Consider the following 24,394-nt stretch of genomic DNA (forward strand, 5'->3'; position numbering starts at 1 on the left):
AACAGGAAAGCTACTGCTTAGGACTGCAGTAAGCTACAATAGGTTTCTGTTTTTTTCTAACTGCTGTATGCTCCTGTATGACAGGAGAAAATATGATAAGTTGGTTGCAATGAATTCACCCCTACGGAGATTGCTGTAGATGGATTCAGTAAATACCCAGCAAAGCAGCTAAATATGGGACAAAAATGTTTGCGCTATGTGATGGAAAAACATTTTATTGGCGTAATCTGGAGGTTTATTGCGGCATGCAACCAAAGGACAATATCGGGTATCTAATGCTCCTAGGACATAGTGAAAAGACATGTGGTGCCTATGCAAAACTCTAACAGGAACCTTACAACTGACAATTGGTACACAAGCTAACTTCAGGGTGTTTATAAATGAATATCGGGGTTTTAACTCTTTATAATATTTATTACATGAAACTTACAGTTATAAACGATATTTCAAATGAAAGAGCAACTCAAACAGTTTCACCAAGAACCTTATAAATGATCAATGTGAGCATTGCCATAGCGAAGTACGCGATTGGTTGAACTTCACTGCACCCAAACGCTGGATAGCCCGCAAGGGGCCCAATGACAGGGCTTGGTTTGCATGGCCTGCACGTTTTCCCGACCTAATGCCATGCGATTTTTTCCTTTGGGGCTTCATCAAGGGTAGTGTGTAGGTGCCTCCGCTACCAGCAGACCTCCCTGAATTAAGAAACCGGATTGAAGCAGCTCTTGTTACAATCACTAAAGACACACTTATCAGCGTTTAGGAAGAACTCGGCTATAGACTTGATGTGAGCTGTGTGACAAATGGTGCACAGAATGAACATTTATAAGGTTCTTGGTAAAACTGTTTGAGTTGCTTTTTCATTTGACATATCATTTATAACTGTTAAGTTTAATACAGTAAATATTATAAAGCATTAAAACCCCGATATTCATTTATAAACACCTTGTACTTTTTGAATATATGCTTGAGAAGACTAACACTAGCATTGGTACAATGAAAAACAGACCCCAAATTCCAGAATTTCTTCCTAACAAAACAAAATAAACTGGAAGTGCAATGTTTGGTTTTTCACTAGGATAAGACCTCAGTTTCATATGTTCCTTGTAAAAACTGTGCTATCATACTTTTGTCTGCTGTGCATGACATGGCGACAGTGGATGAAGAAACACACAAACCTGAAATAATCATTGAGTACAACATGACAAAAGGTGGAGTTCACGTCGTAGCTAAAATTGTGCCTGATACCCCATTTCAAGAATTACAAGGTGATGGATATTAGATACTTTTTCATTTTTCTGAACATTACGGGAATTAATTCGCAAAAAAGTTGTCTGTGAAAGGTGTAATGAAAGTGGACATATGTCAGAAAAACTGGCTACATTGTTATTTAAAGAACTAAAAGAGCAAAAGCTTTTGTTATAAATATTGAAGATAGCGAATATGAACTGCATTCTTCAATAAATGGCCGGCCGGTGTGGCTGTGCAATTCTAAGCGCTTCAGTTTGGAACCGCGTGACCGCTACGGTCGCAGGTTCGAATCCTGCCTCGGGCATGGATGTGTGTGATGTCCTTAGGTTAGTTAGGTTTAAGTAGTTCTAAGTTCTAAGGGACTGATGACCTCAGAAGTTAAGTCCCATAGTGCTCAGAGCCATTTTCTTCAATAAATATAATAGTTTGTTTAAGAAACGTTTGTTTTTACTGACAAATGACCATGTTGTAAATTTTACAACGCGCGCCTGCTCGTGTGACAACAGTAGGCGCGCCAGCCGGAAGGTTAAAAACCATACTAGCAATGTAGAAAAAATTATGATGATTTTTTTTTACACGTTTAGTCTCTTAGGATGACATTGAGGAGCAAATCTCCAAGGACATGGAACGTGTCAGTACATGAAATGACAACATAAAAGTAATAACAGATAAAATGAAATATTTACGTACCCAATAAATAACAAGCCATAAATTAATTTAAACGAAATCAACAAAATAACACAGGAATCAGCTAAATTTTTCAAGGAAATCCTCGCCAGAGTAGAAGGAATGACCTATGAGGAAACTCTTCAGCTTCGATTTGAAAGCGTGTGGATTACATTACCCCAAAATATAATACCATCTGTCATAAGCGAATGAAAATAAGCAAAGTAGACTACTTTTCGTATCTAACTATCACTTCCTTCAGTCCCGTTCGAATAGTAAAAATGGCCCATTAAGTCTTTGAACAAGATCCTGAACATGTACTTTCCACGACACCCTACCTGAACACCGAGAAATTTGAACTGTTTTACTAATCATATGCCCATTCCGTGAAATTAAAACGTCGGGTTTTGTTCAATTGTGTGTTAGAAAATGTTGTTGCGTTTGATGACTTATTCTTTACTTAAAAGTAAAGTGTATTTGTAAAAGTATTTAAAATTAGATAAGTAGCACTTTTGTCTTGAAAAAAGTATATCAACTTTCATTAGTAAACATGTACTACCAGTTTTACTACCGTAATTAAATTGTCACTGGTTAATGACAAAAAGAAATACCATAGCTGCTGATTTATAACAACTATATTTATTTTAGTTTTCCCGATTTGAGAAGATAGTTCCCGATTCTCGTAACGCACTACCTAGAAAATTAATATATTCGACCTGATAACACTAGTTACAGAAAACGTTGTATATCATAGTGTAATTTATTGTAGGAATTATGAGAGCGTACGTTCCTACCAGAATCAATGAATATATTGCTACCTCGCGAAAAGACCATGAAGGTAAAGTTAGAGAAGTTCGAGCGCACACGGAATGTTGCCAACAATCGTCCTTCCCAGGGAGTGTTCACGAATGGAACAGGAAAGAGGGAGAAATAACAGTAGCACACAAATTATCCTCCGCCACACGCCGTAAGGTGGTTTGCGAACTATAAATGTAGATGTAGATCGCGTGCATCGCAAAAAATTGTGTGCATGAGTGTATTTTGAGGATTGCATTAGCCTAACGAGAAGGATTCAGAGCCGGCCTTAGGCATGTGCAAACGGTGCAACCGCACAGCGTCCCCCACTTCTGGGGCCCCGCGGAAAACTTTCGACGGTAATTTGAAAACAGTCTGCCGTAATTTTGTTATTACAGATAATTTGAAAAATAAAGTAAGGTGTTTCTGAAATTACTTTCAATGTAATGTAATACACTTACAAATCCACTGTGACATGACTGTGGGCACTGGAGTACGTCCTTGAAAATTATGTTTGCGTAGGAGTCGAGGGAACCAGGGGCTATGATACTGATGAGCTATAGTTATCTGTCAGCATATGATTATTGCTCATGTGTAAATTAAGAGGTAAGCGATTCATTGTTTCTCAGCGCCTCTCCGTGTCCGCACCCGGCGGCTGAGATGCCGGCACGGTAGCTCAGCGTGCTCGGTCAGAGTCTGTAATACAAAACTGAGTGAACGGATCAACGAACAACCTGAACAGATGTCATCGGACGTCCGTCACGAACAAATTCAACGAGCAACATAGAACAAAATGAGATCAAGGAAAAAAAAAGTGGTCAGCGCGACACACTGTCAATCCTAAGGGCCCGGGTTCGATCTCCGGCTGGTTCGGAGATTTTCTCCGCTCAGGGACTGGGTGTTGTGTTGTTCTAATCATCATCATTTCATGCCCATCGTCGCGCCAAGTCGCCGAAGTGGCGTCGAGCCAAAAGACTTGCACCCGGCGAACGGTCTACCTGACGGGAGGCCCTACTCACACGACATTTACATTTTTAGCGCCCTTTCAGCTCATTGTTGTGGCTAACAATCAAGCATTACATTCTTCCGTCAGCAGGGGTTTCCCACAGAATGATTCGTTCATTGTCGTCAGTTTCAACGCACGGTACTTTTCCAGTTCACGCCGAGGGAAATGTCTCCTGAGAGAGACGGATTTATAAAAGACGATTCAGGTGCTCAAAAGATCAGGAAAAAGCTACAAGATGAAGTTTTTGAACCCACAAAGAGGGGATTTCGAAAAGTTTGTTCGACCAATAACTTCAGACAATGGGACTAAAATATGGTTAAAGGACGAAAGGCATTAACAGTAGCCTCTCATTTTGTGATGCTTCAGATACAAGTGAACATAGCTCCATGATAAAATGCAATTGTACATTAAGGCCAGACTAAAATCGTAAATTTTGAGTATCATTTAAATGAGAACAGAAGAAACTTTTCAGCTCATTTCTACGTAAGATCTTTACCAAATGAAGAAAAAAGGGGTCGTAAATGGCTTCTGTATTCAAAATCTACCGACAAAGTTTTTAGTTTTTGGATCTCCTCCAAACAAGCTGTTAAGTGGTGGACTGTGTGGTGTTCATTTAAGAAATCAGCTTCAAGAGCATGAACAATCATTTAATCACATAAAAGGTACAAAAAATGGACGGAATGTCAGATACGTTTGAAACAAGAAAGTGGTATCTTTGAAAAATATTCAAAATGAACTCATAAATTTGCTTGCCAACAAAGTGAAAAACAGCATTGTTAATTTTGTAAAAGAAAGTAAATATTTTTCTGTCATACTTGATTATACTCCTGATACAAGCCACAATGAACAAATAACATTGACTGATTGGTTTGCAAATTTTTCAGAGGACGCAGTGACTGTAGAAGAACACTTCCTACATTTTCTGAAAGTCACTTCAACAACAGGAGAGAGTTTGACTGAAAGCGTTTTTTCGAAACTTGATCAACTAGGACTCGATATTCATGACTGCAGAGTCTAATGTTACCATAATGGCGCAAATATGATTATCAAAATGGCGTTCACGTCAGAATCCTAACGTGCAATCCAAGAGCATTTTATATGCCACGTGCCAGCCACAGTCGTAATCTTGTGTTATCAAATGGGGCAAAATTTGCAGCAACAGAACTCACATTTTTTTGTGGTGTAATTCAAAGAATGTACATCGTTTTAAATGCAACCACTCAGAGATGGGAAATCTTACTGAACAGAGTACCAACTTTAACAGTGAAGAAGTTTTCAGATACTCGAGGGGAAGAAGGGTGTAGAGTGTCGAAGCGATAAGGTACCAGACAAGAGGTTGCCCTTCTTAAGGTACGCAACAGCACTGTTGAATCGAAAACAAAGAGCGAAGCACGCTCACTTGCTGTGAACGAATTAGAAAGCGTCGTTACTGTAGGCGTTGTCATATGGTATGACATCTTCGCTGTTAACGCAGCAAGTAAGGCACTTCAAGCAAAAAACATGGACGTGAAAGTTGTAATTAAGCCCCTCGAAAGCCTAGTGAATTTTATTGGGAACTTCCTGAAGGAGGTTTTGTTAATGGGCAGATAACAGCGAAAGAGATAGCTGAAAGTTTACAGATTGAACCAAAATTGGGAAAAATTAGAATTCGCAAGAAGGCGAAGCAATTTGATTACGAAAGGACGACATGGTTTGCAGAGATCAACCTTCAAAGGAGAAATACAATACCGTTTTTTTCTACACTGTCGCTGACACACTGTTAAAAATTTGAAAGGTTTATCCAACTGGCTAAGTATTCCGAAATATTCGGCTTTTTGTTTTCTCCAGAACGTTTAAAATACACACAGGACGAAGAACTGAAAATGCTATGTTAAAACCTTGAGAAAGAGCTAAATGTAAACACAAGTGGTGAATGTTCAAAATACACAGACAGAAATTAAAGTGTTCAGAGGAATGGTGCCCCGAGACGTGGAAACACCTATGTTCATACTGAAACACTTGAATGACATTGGAAACACATTTCCCAGTATTTTAGAGTTTGTCAAACCGTGCCAGTGTCTGTCGCCTCCGCTGAAAAGAACTTTCCACATTTGAAGCTTATCAAGAATTCTTTCAGCAGCAGAATTTCCCAAGAACGCATGTCTTCTCTTACTGTGCTGTCAGTGGAACACGACGTGGCTTCAAAACTGAATTTTGAAAATACTGTTGATGAATTTGCTCGTCAAAAAGCAAAAGATGTTTTGTGTAAAGTGCGTAAGGCAATAACCCTTAATCTTTATAAGCTACAACTCAATAATTTCTTGTAAATTTAGAGCACAGTCGAATGATGAAAGCATTTAAGTGTATATACTGAACAATACTTGTGAACCTTTTTTGATTTTGAATTCGTTAAATTGGAAGAATTCCCATAGCTAAGTTAGTTTTTAATATTAACATTTTAGTAATTACCATACCTGTTAAGATTCCTTCTCCGATTAATTATTTTCCTATAACAACAGCAGGTCTGCTGTAGTAAGTCTTTTGATACGTAGGTAATATTTCAATGACGAAAGTTAGAATTCTTTTGAACGTGACGAAGGTGTGTGGCCCGTGTTGGAAGAGGAGGAGGGGCGGGGGGGGGGCATGTGGGAGAGACCCGCGCGGACGTTTTGCACACATCTCCGTGGCGGCTAAGGTCGGCTCTGGAAGGATTGTTACAGGGCTCTATATATGACTTACTGTCGCTCAAAGTTCGCCTCTGATGTCCAGAAACACCCTGTAGTTACCTTACTCTCTTCCATCCGATGATATATTTAAAACTATAGTTTCAGCCCTGTATTGTCTTAGTATGGCAGTCCAGTACCCCACTATTTTCGAGAACAGTTCCACTGTAAACATTGATACCTGTTGTGAAGCAGTGATAAACTGTCGAAAACGGTTTTAGATAATCACTTCACCACGATGTCTAACGTCCCAACAAAAAAGTAAACAATTATGTATCCTTCTACTTTTCGAAAAATTAGTTATAGTCATTCTGAGCTTGTTCGCCAGCAACGCAATTCTAAACAAGATCCGTGGCAGAGTCGTAACACTGCTGCGAAATGCAGTAGGTTACGACAAACTATTGGTGAAAACCCTAACCGCTGAGTTACATGTTCCATAGATCATTTGAACGATTCTTTAAATGAAATGATGCGAAACGACTCAGTTTGCAGCAGTGGTTGCCAACCTGGGAGTAATTAAATTTTTGAGAGTTAGAAGGCAAAATGGTTCGATTGTGCCCGTCACGAAATAATTTTTGAAGGATAATTATAATTAGCATAAGTACTGTAAGAGACGAATGCTTATTACATAAAACAAATATTTATTTTCTTGTCAGATATTATCACTGGAGCGCGTCTTCACGTATCAACGGTAGGTACAGTGGATCTATAACAATATATGTGGGACTCGTATCAAAAGCTAAAGATGTGAAAATTTCTTCTGCAAATTGTAGATAATTTTTGCAATGGACCAGAAATTGCTTCAGTTCTCACTTCAGAACAGATGAACGAACTAAAATATCGAGACAGCGGTCGAACACAGAACATCAGGAGACAGAAATCTTCCCGTTTCTGCTAGTTCAGAAGGAATCAAGTAATTTACAAAATGTAGCTTTAGTGCACGGTTTTTAAACTTGGTTGACTTAAAATTGGTGTGCAAGGTGCGAGTGAAGTAACTGTTGCTATGGACAAGAGTGGTGCAAAGTCTTCCCTAACAAGAAGTTGTAGTAGCACTCACAATGTACCGAAAATTGGTTATTCATTCATTCTCTCTCTCTCTCTCTCTCTCTCTCACACACACACACAGAGACACACACACACACACACACACACACACACACACACACACACACACACAGCGCCAGCACTTGGGAAAGGAAGTTTGTGTGTACAACAATACCGTTAACATTAATGAACATACCTTTTAGTCCTGCTCATGATGCTAGTACACTTTCAGTACACTGAAAAACTTGAGTGTTTCTTTTCTACCAGTGTTTAACTAAAAAAGTCGCCCAAGATATAGGAGGAGCTTTCTAAGGGAGATGATTTCATATTAAATTTGAAATTTACTTTGCTATCTGTTAGACATTTAACATTATTGCGCGAATAATCAAACATTTTTGTTGCTGCATACTGAAATCATTTCTGAGCTACTGGCAGCTTCAGTAATGGGTAATGAAGGCCATTTTTTCCCTCTAGTATTGTACGAATGGACATCATTATCCTTAAACTATGATGATTATTTATGACGAACGTCATTGGCGAATGTACATATTTTGATAGTGCAGTTAAAATATTGAACACTTTGCAGAGGTACTTACATTATGACTGCACCTGAACACCACATATTATTCTTACTCTCGCTTTTGTGCAATCAACACTTACAACAGAAATTTATTTCATAAGACATTATTGAGTGGAAATGTGCAAAATATGTCAGTAATTGATTCATTGGTAACTAAGGCTAGCAATTACGAGTATATGAAGAGGAAACGTAGATGAGCTTAACTCTTTGAGCAGCTGAATAATATGTTCGTTCCAGTTCAAGTTTTGACGAATATGTGCGCCCAAAATTTTGGAGGAATCTATCTTATCTACCGACTCCTGTTCGGGTGCTATATCAGTTGTTAGTATGACTGTTGTACAGACTGCGTAACTGCGTATTTCTCAAAATTTAGAGATAGTCCATTTTCAGATAACCATTTAATAACTCTTTGAAAACATCGTTAACAACCTCTCCTGTTGTTTTCTGTCTACTGGGATTTATTATAATACACAAAAAACCAGTTCTGGTTGACAAAAGCTTAAGTGGAAGGTGAATTACATATAAAAGGAATAGGGTGAGCCTAAAACTGAGCCCTGTGGGACACCCTTTGTGATTTCTACCCAGGCTCTAAAATTTCTCTCCTTCCGACATTGTCTGAATTATTCAACACGAGTTTTTGCATTGTGTTTCTTAAGAATGATTCAAACCAGTTGTGTTAAAATCCACTAATTCCTTAAAACTTAATTCTTTATTAGAGTAACATATCTATACAATCAAACGCCTTAGAAAGCAAACAAAAAATGTCAACTGGCGATATTTTATTATTAAAGGCATGTAACATTTAGTAAGTGACCCTTCTGGAATTCAAACTGTGATGCGCTAAGTAAATTGCTTCTACATAAATGTGAGACTACAGTACATTTGTTTTTGGAGTACTTCTGGGAAAAAAAGTCAGTAAGGAAAGTGGATGGTAATTATTAACGTCTTTCTTGTTGGTTTTCTTATAACTAAAACGAGCAAATACAGAACAATACTCTCGTGCAGATAAGAATCTTTGCTGCTTTTTGATTAATCCTTTTAACGTAAGTTAGTGCAATCATTCGTTACCAAAAGATATCAGATGACAATATTACCAGGAACGGTTAAAGATGATGTGGCCGCAGGAAAATATCTCGTTCTGGGAGAATACAGAAGAGGCTAATTCTTCCACAATGCATATCAACAAAGCGTGAGACGAGTTGTTCCTAATAACATAATTCATCTAGAAGATAATCTCATCACGCTAGATTAATGGAACAGACATATACGCTAGTATTCAGAAAACGTAACGGTACACTATTTACCAAGGGTGTGTACAAACACTCGTCTATATCGTCCCATATCATTCCAACCGCACATTACAGATCCTCTACCAGCTTGAACTGTCCCCCCCCTGATTCGCAGGGTCCATGAATTCGTGAGGTTGTCTCCATACCCGTACACGTCCATCCGCTCGATACAATTTGAAACGAGACTTGTCCGACCAGGCAACATGTTTCCAGTCATTAACAGTCCAATGTCGGTGTTGACGGGCCCAGGCGAGACGTAAAGCTTTGAGTCGTGCAGTCATCAAGGGTACACGAGTGGGACTTCGACTCCGAAAGCCCATATCGATGGTGTTTCGTTGAATGGTTCGCATGCTGACACTTGTTGATGGACAAGCACTGAAATCTGCAGCAGTTTGCGGAAGGGTTGCACTTCTGTCACGCTGAACGATTCTCTTCAGTTGTCGTTAGTCCCGTTCTTGCAGCATCTTTTCCCGGCCGCAAGGATGTCAGAGATTTGATGTTTTACCAGATTCCTGATATTCACGGTACACTCGTGAAATGGTCATACGGAAAAATCCCCACTTCATCGCTATCTCGGAGATGTCCCATCGGTCGTGCGCCGACTATAACATAACGTTCAAACTCACACCTTGATAACCTGCCATTTTAGCAGCAGTAACCGATCTAACAACTGCGCCAGACACTTGTTTTATATAGATGTTACCGACTGCAACGCCGTATTCGCCTGTTTACATATCTCTGTACTTGAATACCCATCCTTATACCAGTTTCTTTGGCGCTTCAGTATACATCGCCCCACTAATTAAGGCATAAACCCTGTTAGGGACAAATTCTTGTTGCATACGTCACACAAATGTCAAAACTATAATGGGTGTGGGTATAGTGTTGCATGTAGTCAGGGCCATACCGAGGCAATGGCGAGATAGGCGCCCTCCAAGGGCGCAGATAGAGAGAGGGCGCAGAAACTGACCCGAAAAAAAAAAAACTACTAAGACGATTTAAGAATCAACCGAAAGAGGTACACGAGTATGTATTCCTGTCTTCCGCCTGCGAGCCTTCCCCTCTATCTGAGACAGTAACCACGCGCTGTTGCCACCGCAGTGTTACTTCGTACAGGCTGTACCATAAACCAATGACTGCACTGGAACGGGCGTCACATTGGTTATGTGCCAACAGCAGTGCTTGGTTCCTACAAATGGTTCAAATGGCTCTGAGCACTATGGGACTTAACATCTGAGGTCTATAACTTGGAACTACTTAAACATAACTAACCTAACGACATCAAACACATCCGTGCCCGGGGCAGGATTCGAACCTGCGACCGTAGCGATCACGCGGTTCCAGACTGAAGCACCTAGAACCGCTCGGCCACGGCGGCCGGCTTGGTTCCTACAGCTGCCGTCTTCAGAGGTAATAATTTTCAATAATGCTTTATTTTTATTACATCTACCTTAAAAACTCCTAAATCTGCATAGAAAAAATTGCAGAAAGGTAGTTTTGTGTGCGTGTGTGTGTGGGGGGGGGGGGGGGGGGGGAACGCTCTGACAGGGCTCATTATCATCTTGGTATAGATCCGCTTGCAGTTGACGCATTCGTTACCAATGAATCCGCATACATCCAAAATCGAAAATTATTTGCGGCTCAGATGTCAGGATCAAGTGAGGCTGCATTTTCAAGTTGCTTATTAGAATTAAAAAAAAAAAAAAAAAAAAAACCGAACGTCTCAACACATGCTGAAAATACCGACATAGCATTAAACTGTACCTGTGTTGTTCTGATCCAGGCGTAAAGAGAGGCTTTCACTTCATGCAAATATTGATTAACTGCATGTTGAGCAGATTTGTTTTTCATTTTGCAAACTCTGCCAAATAAAAAATTCATCCTTATGAACAATACCGAAACGACTTCGTGGAAACCATGAACTGTAAAAGTCACTCTAGTTTTCGCGATGTTTCTACTCGCGTGGAACAGTCTTCCCACCACATATTTTGATTTTGTTGAGGGACTAATCTGTAGAGCAGCCCGATGTCCAACGTTCACACCCTTTCTTCTCGCGTCATTAAGTTTTGCGGTTGGTTCCGCCATTACTAATTTCTGACATAATCCAACGCGTCAACGTCTCCGGCCATCCTGATTTCGGTTTTCCGTGATTTCCCTAAATCGTTTCAGGCAAATGCCGGGATGGTTCCTTTGAAAGGGCACGGCCGATTTCCTTCCCAATCCTTCCCTAACCCGAGCTTGCGCTCCGTCTCTAATGACCTCGTTGTCGACGAGACGTTAAACACTACCCACCACCACCACCAACGCGTCAACATTCGATCTATACTTAACACATTCTTCTGCACAAAGAACCAAATTCGGAAGGTAAATTCAGGTTTATGTGTATATCATGTACATATGCCATCATCAAATTATTTTTTTAGAGCCGAGTTTAGCAAAGAGAAAAAAAATCTGTTAAATATTCAGTTAATCAATATTTGCACGAAGTCAAAATCCAACCTTTAAGCCTCGATCAGAATAACAAACTGACAGCTACAGTTCGATTAAAATTACTTGTTAGTTGACACTTAACGGGCTGAGCTGGTTTCCTCCAGTCAGAGCGCTCGACCTCAGGCCTGAATCAATCGCCGTTGCCAAACTGGCACAATAGTTGGTCAGTTCACCGGGGATCGCCGGCCGCTGTGGCCGAGCGGTTCTAGGCGCTTCAGTCCGAAACCGCGCTACTGCTACGGTCGCAAGTTTGAATCCTGCCTCGGGCATGTCTGTGTGTGATGTCCTTAGGTTAGTTAGGTTTAAGTAGTTCTAAGTCTAGGGGCTGATGACCTCAAATGTTAAGTCCCAAGGTGCCTAGAGCCATTTGGACCAATTTTTGTTGGGATCCCAAGTCCTGGATCTGTCCTTTTAATTTCATCTCACATGATTACCGCGCGCGCGCACACATACACAGACACACACACACACACACACACACACACACACACACACACACACACAAACGATGCTAACGATATACACACGTTTCATACATAGCACTAACGAAACACTACTCGATCCTCCCGCATTACTCGCGATTCTGCTGTGAAGGCTGCAAATTATCGTTGCTATGGAATATCAGAGTCTTAAATGTAACAGCTTATGCATTGTAGTGTCGCAGCGCAGTGGTTAGCGCATAAATCGGTCGGGCAAAGAGTGATAGGTTCGAAACTCTTTACGCACAGCTGGTGTTTTTCTTTTTTCTTTTTTTTTTTTTCAACCGCAATTTAGCCATTGGTCATTTAAAATCGGCTTTCGACAGGGCATCTCGCATTTCCGTCATACCTCACGGCGGCGGCTTCAAAAATTGCTCCGCTCTACACATAAACTGCATTTGTGAAGTGAACGGCCCTATTTGTGTGTTACCTATAACGGAGCGATTGCCAGCAGCCTACGTGGCAACACTGTAGCGGCCGCTGGCTGACGTCAACAATCAAGTAATTTTAATCGGACTATAGCTGTTTTTTTTTTTTTCAAGACACCTACCATAGTGACAACCAATCAGAGCACGAGTTTGGTCACATCTTCTGACCCGCACACAGATATGTCGCTCTGCTACATCAGGGAGCGGTTGCCAATCTACTGTGGAGACAATTCGTCCTAGGTCAACTACATGCTACAAATAAAGTTGTAAAGCGTCCTGAAAGTTTTACTAGATTTTATTTTTAGAATTAAGTTTAAGTTGTTCGATATTATTCGTGTTTCTACATAAAACATTGCTTCATGAGGTTATTTGCGTTATTCACCAGATTCTTTTAAGGAATTCTCCTAAGCTCAACAGTCCTGGAGCTATAAATATGCACCTGCTGAAAGCTAGGCACTTATTTGTATAAACTTTACAGCGTTTCTCAATTTAGTTTGCAGTTCTCGATGTTTATGAAGAAAAGTGCGTTAAACATGAGGTGAATGCTGACTCCGGATTCGTATTGGAATTAGAAAAGGCTGAACCAACTGCAAGGCAAGGTTCACACGTCGTCATAATGTCGTATTTTAAATACAGAGTAAATGCTCCCAACGTCGAACACAGATCTCGAGCTATACTGCAGATTAATCTGCTACCACAACCTTTGTTTGACATTCACTCACAACCGAAATGTTGCCTTCGTAACAGATAGCGCCTCTTACAGACGAGAAACCACGTAACAGCTGTAAGGTCTGTGACTGAATTTAATTTTCAGTAAACCTCGACTGATGCAGAACAGTACAACAACGTTCATAGGAAGCATTTATATGACAACAGTAGAGTAACACCCACAGCGTGTAGTAGAAATTCTGTGAGCGTTATCTTTCAGGTACTATAGCGATATCTTTGAACAAGACGACCCCAGTGGAATGCGCACTAACCTTGTTCCTGAGGCCGAAGCTTGGCATAAAAACGACAGCAGGCCCAAAGACAGCAGCATAGACATGGCGCCGGCCATGTCTTTGCAGCACTGAAGTGTCGTTCTCGCGGGTCCACGGGCTACTGTGCGCCGCTTAACGCTTATCAACTGTTCCCCGCTCCGCTGCCGGCGCTGCCCTCTGCGCTTCGGAGAACCGCTACGCCTGCAGTCGCTATCGGTAACAGCCAACGGGAAATAATGCACTTCTGTTATTGTGATGACTCATGTCACCCTACTAGCAGCAGTGCATTGCCTTGTAGTGGCTAAAAATAACCAAACAATCGCCGTATACTGTTGTCTCGATCGTCTACCACACCGCAAGTAAAGTTTCAGAGCGCGTTCACAAGTCTTATGTAAATAGCTAAGCCCGTGCACAAACCCAGTTGCAGGTTGCCTATCTAAAAGACTCCACGGCGACTTCAAATGGCTCAAATGGCTTTGAGCACTATGGGACTTAACATCTATGGTCATCAGTCCCCTAGAACTTAGAACTACTTAAACCTAACTAACCTAAGGACATCACACAACACCCAGTCATCACGAGGTAGAGAAACGGCGACTTCCAACAAACTTTAAACAAAATGTCAACCATTTTCTAAACGTTTTCTCGCTGTTCAAATATTGAACACAGTATCTCATTTGCAAAGTAATCAGACCTTTGAAGCTGTTATACACAGGAGTTCAATGCTTTCAAAAGAATTGGGCGTGGGTGGTTTACTGATACTAATCAGAAGACTGTAATATTGTCCCTTTCATGCCAAAACACCTAATATGCATTACACTAATTTTGAAATAAAATCAATTAAATATTTCACACAGTAATTTAGGAAATCAATGTGCTTCTAATTTATTACTACTACATTAAAATATGCTGGGATATGAGATTTTTAATCATACCTCTTCCCTTGGTGGGAAGGAAGTAATTGCACGTTCATTGTTCTGACCGAGACATAATGAATTTCCTCATGCGGACTGAAAGTAAATCATGACATATCGGATGCCAATTCCAATTTTGCCGCTTCAAAATTAAGAAGATAAACTATAAACCAAAGCTTGAATGAACACCAAATGGTTAGCAAGTAATCTAGTACACAGAAGTCTTTAAACAGAGTCAGTATACTGCCCACTAGCTTGTTCAGGCAGTGTGACACACATAGTGTCATCATCCAATAAACTGCGTAATATTCATGAAATTCATATGTAATCACCTGTTTCTCACACATTATGAGCAGGTCCTTACGTTTTGCCACTGCTATAAGAAATTTTTTATTGTATGTGTTGGAAACAGATATATTTGTCGAAGGACGCCCCTTTCTTTTTACGGTTACTTAACTAAAGGCCCCTTCAAATTCTGTCACTGAAAGATACTTGTTTCTCTCATAGTGGAGTGGGAAAACATTGTGCTTTGGAATTTTGGGCATGTCTTTCGGGTCGTATGATGACGGTCCTTCCTGCAGCTTGGAGTTATTTGAGATCATCCTTCAAGGTGGCACCCTGGCATATACAAATTTTTCTTCTCAGAGTTGGAAAGAATAGCATCACACTATTGTATGGTCGATTTCAAAAATGTGTGATGATTTGGTTGTAAGTTTGGACGGTTCTTCCACAGAGCGGTTCTACGATTTCACAAAAACTGATGTTCTGCGGAAGGTGAATAACTGCTCTGGAAAAAGCTATTAATAATACGGCGTTTTTTTGACGTTTTGGCGATACCACTTCTTAAAATTTTATTCTGGCTTCTTTGTTATTCATTATGATTTAAAATAGACGTAATCACTGAATAAAACCAGTTTTTCTCAAAATTTTACTCTCAAGGTGTTCCATCAGAGGAAAAGATTGGAACCTCTGACACAGACACAGACGTAATGTTATTCTGCTGACCCCTCCTCCCGCTCCCCCACCCCCTCCCCCACCCCCCGGTCACATTCACACACACATAAATCTAACATCCTCACTTGCACATATGCGACGATTTCAGTCTGTTCCCTTGTACTATCACTTTAGTTCCACAATTAACAGATGCCGTCTTGATTTCCTTGCTTGTACGTGGTGAAATTATATAATGCCAGTTTTCTCGGGTAGAATATTTGGTCGCAAGGTCCCTTTGGAGTGTTCACCTGGCTTGTAGCACAAAGTTTACAGCCGCAACACTTGGGTCACATTGTGCTAGCATTTTGTCTTCATTGCGCTACTTTCGAGCAAGATATCTTCTCTACAAATATTTCTCATGGTCTTGCTTCAACGGTCTCTCGTCCTCGGTCAGCAAATTTAAATGCGGTACATTTGCGACACTGATCTTTCTTCCGGTCCGAAGTTTCCTGAATTGTACGCGTGGAATATTTGCCAGTACTTTGGAAGAGAAGTTGGTTTACAGTTGTTCTATTCACATTTAGCATCATAGTAGTTATGTGTATACTATTCAGGTTTGAGTCAAGGAACCTTTTTGAAAACTTCTGCCTACAATAGTACGATTTAACGGAAGGGTAACTCAAAATGTTTCACATTTAAATGACGAAAGAAGAAACTTACGTTGAATATACTTGCGCAGGCTGTAACTATCAATGTGTTTTCTAATACCTAATGAAGATGAAAAACGACTAAAACTTATGACTTCTCTTGTGACGATACACTACTGCGCTTTTTGAATTCAACGCTCCTTCTTAGCAAGATGTTAGAATCACTTATTGTTAGTTTTCCCTAAACATCACCTGGGCGATCCTAAGAAATATTTTCGTTCTTTCATTCAAGCTGTTCTGAGTTACTGCCTGCCATGAAAGAGTAGCAAATAAAACGCAGCTTTATTCCCCGATACACATTTAAAATAATTTTTTGTCCAACAATAATGCTGTGAATACTGAAGTGAGCTCTTAAATGAACTCTGAAGTGTTATCAGTCACATTGTTAGGTGTGAAGTGATATAATAATGACAAAATATATGACTGTAAGAAATCTGTAAGTATGCTTAAGCACCGTATGTAGCAACTTTTGTGTTTGCACAGAGCACTGAGAACTCTTTCACAGAGCGCCTGGACTTTTTTCCTGAACTGCTAGGGAAACTCATTCGAGATTTCACCATAACGAAGACCACTAAAAGCGATACTCGCCTATGCATAGAACTCAAAATCGCCATACTTGCACATTCTGCATAGTTGCTAGTAGTAGCTCATGCAGAAAGGTAGTTCTTGTTTCTTATTTATAAGTTCCGCCCTTGGTAGCTGAGAGGTCAGCGCAACAGAATGTCGATCCTAAGGGCCCGGGTTCGATTTCCGCCTGGGTCTGAGATTTTCTCCGCTCAGGGACTGGATGTAGTGTTGTCCTAATCATCATCACTTCACCCCCATCGAGGCGCAAGTCGCCGAAATGGCGTCAAATCGAAAGACGTACCCAGCGAACGGTCTACCCGGCGGGAGGCCCTAGTCACACGACAATTAAATAACTACAAGTTTTTCCCACAATCACTGACACTGAAACACTAAAATTCAGCTACTTTGTTTAATTTAATTAAGTCAGTTAACATATTTTGCACATTTTCATCCAGTGATGCCTTATGTGATAATACTCTGCGGTAACTCCTCGCGTAGGCAAAAAACATACATTTCAAAAAAAAGTAATTAGAACTATGTGTGGAGTTCACACACGTCGATCTTGCAGGTATCTCTTTAAATAGCAGGGAATATTAATCATAGCCACGCAGTACATTAATTCACTTAAGAAATTTTTTATCAATAATCCATCTAAGTTTGAGAATAACAGATAAATTCACAGTTACAATACTAGAAGAAAATGATCTGCATTATCCTCTAATGAATCTACTTTGGCACAAAAAGGAGTGAAACATGTAGCTATAAAATCTTTTGACAATCTACCTACAGAACTAAAATGTCTGACAGTTAGAAGCCATTTCACATGTAGATTATCGAGCTTTCTCCTTAACAATTCCTTCTACACCAATGCGAAATTGTTGAGTATCGATAATTAATCTTTAAAAAACTGCAAGTGATGTTCAACATGCAGCCATGTAAATACTATTTTGTATTTCTTTATTTGGTTGTAAGTAGGTGTACTGTCTTTGTTCTGTTCCAGTCATAACGTTTATCGTGAATTTGATATATGGAACAAGTAACTAACTAACTGTTATCGTCATCGTCATCATCATCATCATCATCAGACATTTCATATGCACAGCCAGTATTGGTCTCCTCTTAGTCTTCAGCTGTAGGCATCCATGTTGCTCCTATGTTTTTTTCTAATGACATCTATCACTGTAGGTTAGCCGACGTCCAGGTATTTTATGTAATGTACTATATTCGTGCATTTTACTACCCGTCAAACACTGCACAGAGGATAGGGCAGATGTGTAGGTGACTATCTTATTAAACGTTCATTTTTATCTTCTTCTCCCTTTTCGGCGTATTTCGAGATTATTTATTGATTTAGATTTGAACGGTTTTCTCCACAACTTCATCCTCTTTCGACTAGAACTAAGTATTCTCAATTCGACCAATCATTGTGTCACCAGTGATACATGTTTTCTGTAGTAATGAGAACCATTTCTGAAAGTCAAGATCCTTTGCATACAAGAACCTGAAGATGTCTGTTACAGTACAACGTCAACTGAATTAAGGCTCTGACGTTTAGTTTCTGTAACAGCATAAAAGTCAAGCGCTGGCACACCAGTCGGGAACAATAGAGAAGAGTGGCTGTGAAGAAGACGTCAGCCGGTCACACACTGACTGACCCCTCTCCAGGGCGACAACGCGACAGCAGCTGCCCCTATACGAAGAGGACATAAGCGCCGCGCCCGACTGGTCACGGCCCAGTTGAATAGCAGCTTCAAGACTAGCAACTTGGATAGAAGCGTCAACGCACGTTGCTTCGTCTGTACACTGTATGCAACACAGACTTGGGAATTGTTATACTGAAGAGATTGCTCATTTTGTATGTCGCCCTTTGCTTGCGACACATCTGTGTAATTGACAAAGTTAAGTATCATTCCTTTTCATTTTGTATTAAAACTCATTAGTACGATTTGTTTGAATGTTGTCTAGTGATCAGAGTAAACAGGATTCCTAGATACCCCATATTGGACGACGAGCAAGGAGACATAATATGTTCCAGCCAAATGTGACTCAAATTATGCAAATTTTAAATATTTTTTACACGATGTGAATTGCGGGTTCTCTGAATTGATTCTAAGTGGTCCAAACAGTTCATTCTGAATTGCCCAAATGCATCTTAAAAGATAAGATGCTCGTTTTCCTTATTATGTTAATCTAAAAAGTACATGTCTGAAACAAAACTTTTTTCTTTAATCCTGAGATTTGTTTGCAATGCGTTGCATAATACCAGAATGTGATCCTTAATATCCACCGCCACCGAGCCATATTGTTTTTCCTATTTCAGTCAATGTTTGCCCTAAGTTTGGAAAGCTTATACATTGCTTAATGGCCTCATACATTTCCACGCACTTGTCAGCCACTAAGTCTTTGTCCTCTTTAAAAAAAGTTATGGAGTGAGGAAACAGCTGGCCAACTTTACAGACATGTCGTTACACACACGATGTTGACGAATGAGTGTTTAATAACTTTTTACACAGCTCGTAGTGCGAGACACGTACCGATTTATACGAAGCTGCCTTACAAATCTACGACAACTTTTTCCTTGTTGGACTTGTGCTCTGTTTCGTGACTGATATATATTCCTCAATCCTTAATTTCCCCTAAATCTCTCTTAAGTTTAGTTCGTTAATTTTGCTGCTCCCATCGTCATGATGAATTAGCCGCAGTGAAACTACCAACGCAAACATATACCTTGCTACTCTGTAGTCGCGTTTGATTATGGCGCGCGGAGTGGCCGCGCGGTTAGAGGCGCCATGTCACAGACTACGCAGCCCCTCCCGTCGGAGGTTCGAGTACTCCCTCTGGCATGGGTGTGTGTGTTGTTATTAGCATAAGTTAGTTTAAGTATTGTGTAAGTCGAGGGACCGATGAGCTCAGCAGTTTGGTCCCTTAAGAATTCGCACACACACACACACACACGATGGATTGACAGAGCAGCCTCTTGTCAGATGCAGCAGGCTGAACGGGTTTCTTGAAGCTTGCCAGGCTAGCGGAAACCCAAGTCGTCCGGTTTTAATCACTCTGCTACAGTAGACATGTACTCTTGTCTCTCCGTTGTGGCAGGTTGAGCTGCTGTAATGGTTGCCGCGGACGTAGGGGCCGGGAGGCTGGAAGGAGAGTTTGTACACCTCTGGACTGGACTACGCGTATTCATAAGCAGCTGTGCTCAGAGCGCCGCCTCCGATTATCCATAATCACTCTCAGATCACGCAGAGCTTAGAGAAGACAATGAAGTGCGACCTTACGAACATAACATGACGCTATTGTTACTCTGTTAATGAATATTTGTAATGCAGCACTATTGGAACCGAGAGATGCTAGAGAGGGACTCAAGGATACAAAGTAATTTATGATTAATACTGTAGATATTATAAATAAATATATTCATATAATACATAAATGGTAATGTCTGTGTGGTTAAGAAGAATGACTTGATGTTTCTTCATACATGCACAGTACTGCAATATCATATTTATCCGCCAATACTGGGCAGCTGCTTTCGATAAAATGTTCTCTCCTGAATGAGAATTGCATAACGCGTGTACGAATAAAGGATGTGGCGTAGGGACGACGACACATGGAAGTTTGGGTCTAGCTATGAGTCGTGCAAGACAGCCAAAGCGTTTCAAGCGACCCCTCCCGTAAAGCGGGAAATCCGGGTTCGTGTCTAACTCCGGCGCAAATTCTCACTGTCGTCATTCTCTTAAAAGCTAATGGTTGTTCGTATTCGCAAGTAAATATTTTTATGTTGTAATCATTCTATAGCGTTCGGTGTTTTCTAGAGTGCTCTTCCACTTCGTCACCCCGACGGGAACAACAGACATTTCTTGTAACGAGTTTGTGGTTAGTGACTATATGGACTCACAGAAGAAGATTCGATATCTTTTCATACTGAACTGACCACTATTTCTTTCATTGTTAGTTTTACTAACTCAAATTTTTCTTTTCTAAAGACAGCCATTTTGAAGTGAAGAGTTTCTAGATTTCTTAACTTTAGCATTATTTTTACAGTGTTCCTAAATTTGTTACATCTATTCTTTAACGGCAACTTCTCGAGAGCAACCACTCACTGTACGTCTTCAGTTTTAGAGCCAACAAAGGCAAACTGGCCGGCCGGTGTGGCCGTGCGGTTCTAAGCGCGTCAGTTTGGAACCGCGTGACCGCTACGGTCGCAGGTTCGAATCCTGCCTCGGGCATGGATGTGTGTGATGTCCTTAGGTTAGTTAGATTTAAGTAGTTCTAAGTTCTAGGAGACTGATGACCTCAGTAGTTCAGTCCCATAGTGCTCAGAGCCATTTGAAAGTCAAACTTTGCTAGAAAGCATAATCAGAGGGGTGGAATCACAGCAACCCCAGAAACAAACAACGAGCGAATCTTACAATTCCGGTGTCCCGGTGCCCCTCTCTTCTGCTCGTTTGATGAAAAACGGAGTATCGCACATATCTTGACGAATATTCTGCCACCTACAAAATCATAGGTGACTCACGATGTTCTTTCTATTGGGGGGGGAGGAGTGCACATTTTTCGTTTTGCGTAAGAAAGTGTTCCCGCAAAGTTCCACCAAAAGCTAGTCGTTCAGGAGCAAGATAAATTTTTGAAACTCAGATGTATGTAGCTGCTGCTCATTTCATTTTTTTTCTTCACACGTGTCGTCATAGTAATCAATCTAACAGGCAGTGGATAGCTGAACTCAAGGCCATGACTAGGAACTGTAAATTTAACTGCACTTTACAGCTTTTTTTCAAGACGAAATACTTCGATGCCATTATTGTGAGTCTTGCACACAATAGAATACGGGCTGAGATTCTAAAGCATCGCAGTCCTTGTCTTAATGATGTGCGTAAAGTAATCGAAACACAGGAAGCACAAGACTTCGCGGAACTTGACCTTAAATAACCGTTGCTCTAACACTCAACGCCACACTAGTTCTAAGCGCGCTCTACCCCGCATAGCTCGTGTTGACAACAGCCGCAATCCCTGGCGTATGCAGGGTACGGGCGCCCAGCCACTGATACTGTAAATTCACGAGATGCGCTCCAAAATCGTGAGTCAAGTGTTGTGCCACGCATTATCGCAAACACTGCTTCTTCCTCCAAGCAGAATGCCAACACTCTCACAAGTCAGGATAGACATGTCAAGATTGACTGCAAAGGAAGCGCAAACCAAATTCTGTTCCTAACTCCGTTCCACTTCGATCTGGATTTGAACAAATGGAGATTAATATGATCACACGTCTGAATCCTCTCTCGCTTCTCCTGCCAATACTCACAGCAACCGTCGACGCAACCTTACGAATTGCTAAACATCGCACACCGTCCAAAACTTGGCTAATGCAATTCAGCTCCCCTCACAAGGGCAAACAGCAAAAGACTCTGTCTCTCGCAAAACAGATAAAAGTAGTCTTCCAAAAGACAGAACGGACAGTCATATTCAGAGAACAAACGACAAACTAATCATACCTTACAGATTTTGCAATCTGTCTGTACCAATTTAGTTAGGTAGTGGCATTTCCGCCACATTGATTAATGAAACTACTTACAAGCAACTGGGACGTCCTCAGGCCCAAAAATTAGGTTTGCGTCTCACAGCCTACAAAGGTGGAAATATCTCTGTTCTTGGGACGAGCGCTTTTCAAGCAAAATATCAACAAACGACTACATCATTGGCATTCACAGTAGCTGAATCACGTTCGAGCCCCAGTATTTTTGACTTGGGCAGATTTGATGCGTTTGGGTCAGATATTCAGGACAATGTGCTACCGATAAGCACGTTTCCTACGCCAGCATGAATCAGTTGTGTGAGAAATATGGACTTTTGTCTATGACACAATGGGACATGCAAAGAATTATCAAACACACACTACACACAAAGACGATGCTCAATGGAAGTTTTATCGTGCACGTCCGGTGCCTCCTGCGGTGAAGCTGCTTCTAAATTCACCAGATTAGAATAAATTGGTGTCTTGAAACCTAAGAGAGACCTTCGACAGGTAATACAACACATTTTTTTTTAAAGCAGTCTGATTTTATTCAGGATTCCAATACACTGTATTATTCCCCCGTCGTTTACAAAAACCTATTTTTCAACATAGTCTCCGTTCAATGCTACGGCCTTACGGCACTTTACTAGGAGGGCGTGTATGCCCACTTGGTACCACACTACTGGTCGATGTCGGAACCAACGTATTGCTGAATCAATAAACTCCCCATCATTCACGCACTGCTTCCCGCAAAGCGCTCCTTCGTTGGTCCAAATAGATGGAAGTCGGCAGGTGCGAGATCCGGGCTATAGGGTGGATGAGGAAGAACAGTCCGATGACAGACGCTTCGCCCAACGACTCGGCACGCTTTTGTTGACTGCCATGTTCCCGTAGATATTCTGCAAGTACTTATGCATATCTACTATGCTCTGGTTTTTCGCCAACAGGAAGTCGATGAGAGCATTCTGTTTGGAACGCACTTCCGTTACAGACGCCATTTTGAAGGCTATGTGTAGCGCCGTCACCTGTAGGAACTTCATGAAAATGTAGGGGCTGAAGTAAGAACGTTCCAAGACGTCCTACAACTAATTCTTCATTTTTTTCAACCAAAAATGGCCGAGGAGAAAAGTCTGATGCATTACTTATTGAACGCCCCACTTTTACGTATCGAGGAGCTTATGGATCGCCTAGCAGGTGGAACCTCTTTTCTAAAATTAATTTAGCTGATGCTTATCTCCAACTTGCCCTGGATGAGGAAATGAAAAAAATTATGCTCGTTATTACACACGTCGTCTTGTATCAGTACCAGCGTCTTCCCTCCATCATGTTCGAATTATTTGGATAACGTCATTGTGTCTGGGCAAATGCCAGAACACTATGTATTTCAAAAATTTGCAATTTCCTTTAGAAGTTTTAATGGATGCAGAGCTTATACGTGTTTTATTGAAGTGTTCATTTTTCACTACTGAAGCTGCATATTTGGGACATCTCTCTGACAGCTACAGCGCTGCTTTCTCCACTAAGCATTCGGAGGCCATCCGGAGATTACCTTCTCCCAACATTTTTTTACGAGAACTACAGGCAGTTCCGGCCAAAATGGACAGGAGAATATGAACAATCATTTCAAAATTTAAAAATTCTTCTTCACTCTCACTTTACGATAGCAATATCATCACCGAATGTTGTCACTCTGTGCAGTAATTCTCGCACTTATCTGCCCTTGCTATCTTTGGAACTTCGTGGATTATATTTTTCAGAGAGTCTGATGGTATGTCTCCACTCTCATCCATTCCATACATCAACTTAAATAGTCGTTTGGTTACCATTTTCACCAATAATATTAGAAATTCGCTAGGAATGTTATCCATGCCTTTCGCGTTATTTAATCGCAAGTGCCGGGCGGAGTGGCCGCGCGGTTTGAGGTGCCATATCACAGATTGCGCGGCCACTCCCGCCAGAGGTTCGAGTCCTCCCTCGGACATGGGTATGTGTGTTGTTCTTAGCATAAGTTAGTTTAAGTGGTGTGTAAGTCTAGGGACCGAAGGCCT

At 40.9% G+C, this 24,394-nt stretch overlaps 1 protein-coding gene across 1 annotated transcript in view; it reads right to left on the reverse strand.

Moving 5' to 3' along the window:
• Nucleotides 1-13,849, reverse strand: part of LOC126484536 (murinoglobulin-1-like) — a 291,073-nt gene extending 277,224 nt beyond the window's left edge. The window contains exon 1 of the mRNA XM_050108083.1: nucleotides 13,711-13,849. Within this exon, the coding sequence (XP_049964040.1) occupies nucleotides 13,711-13,787 (77 nt within the window). The 5' untranslated portion in view covers nucleotides 13,788-13,849. The remainder of the gene's footprint in view (nucleotides 1-13,710) is intronic.
• Between the last annotated feature and the right edge of the window lie 10,545 nt (nucleotides 13,850-24,394).

The sequence above is a fragment of the Schistocerca serialis genome, chromosome 6 (assembly GCF_023864345.2).
Source record: "Schistocerca serialis cubense isolate TAMUIC-IGC-003099 chromosome 6, iqSchSeri2.2, whole genome shotgun sequence".
NCBI lineage: Eukaryota > Metazoa > Arthropoda > Insecta > Orthoptera > Acrididae > Schistocerca > Schistocerca serialis.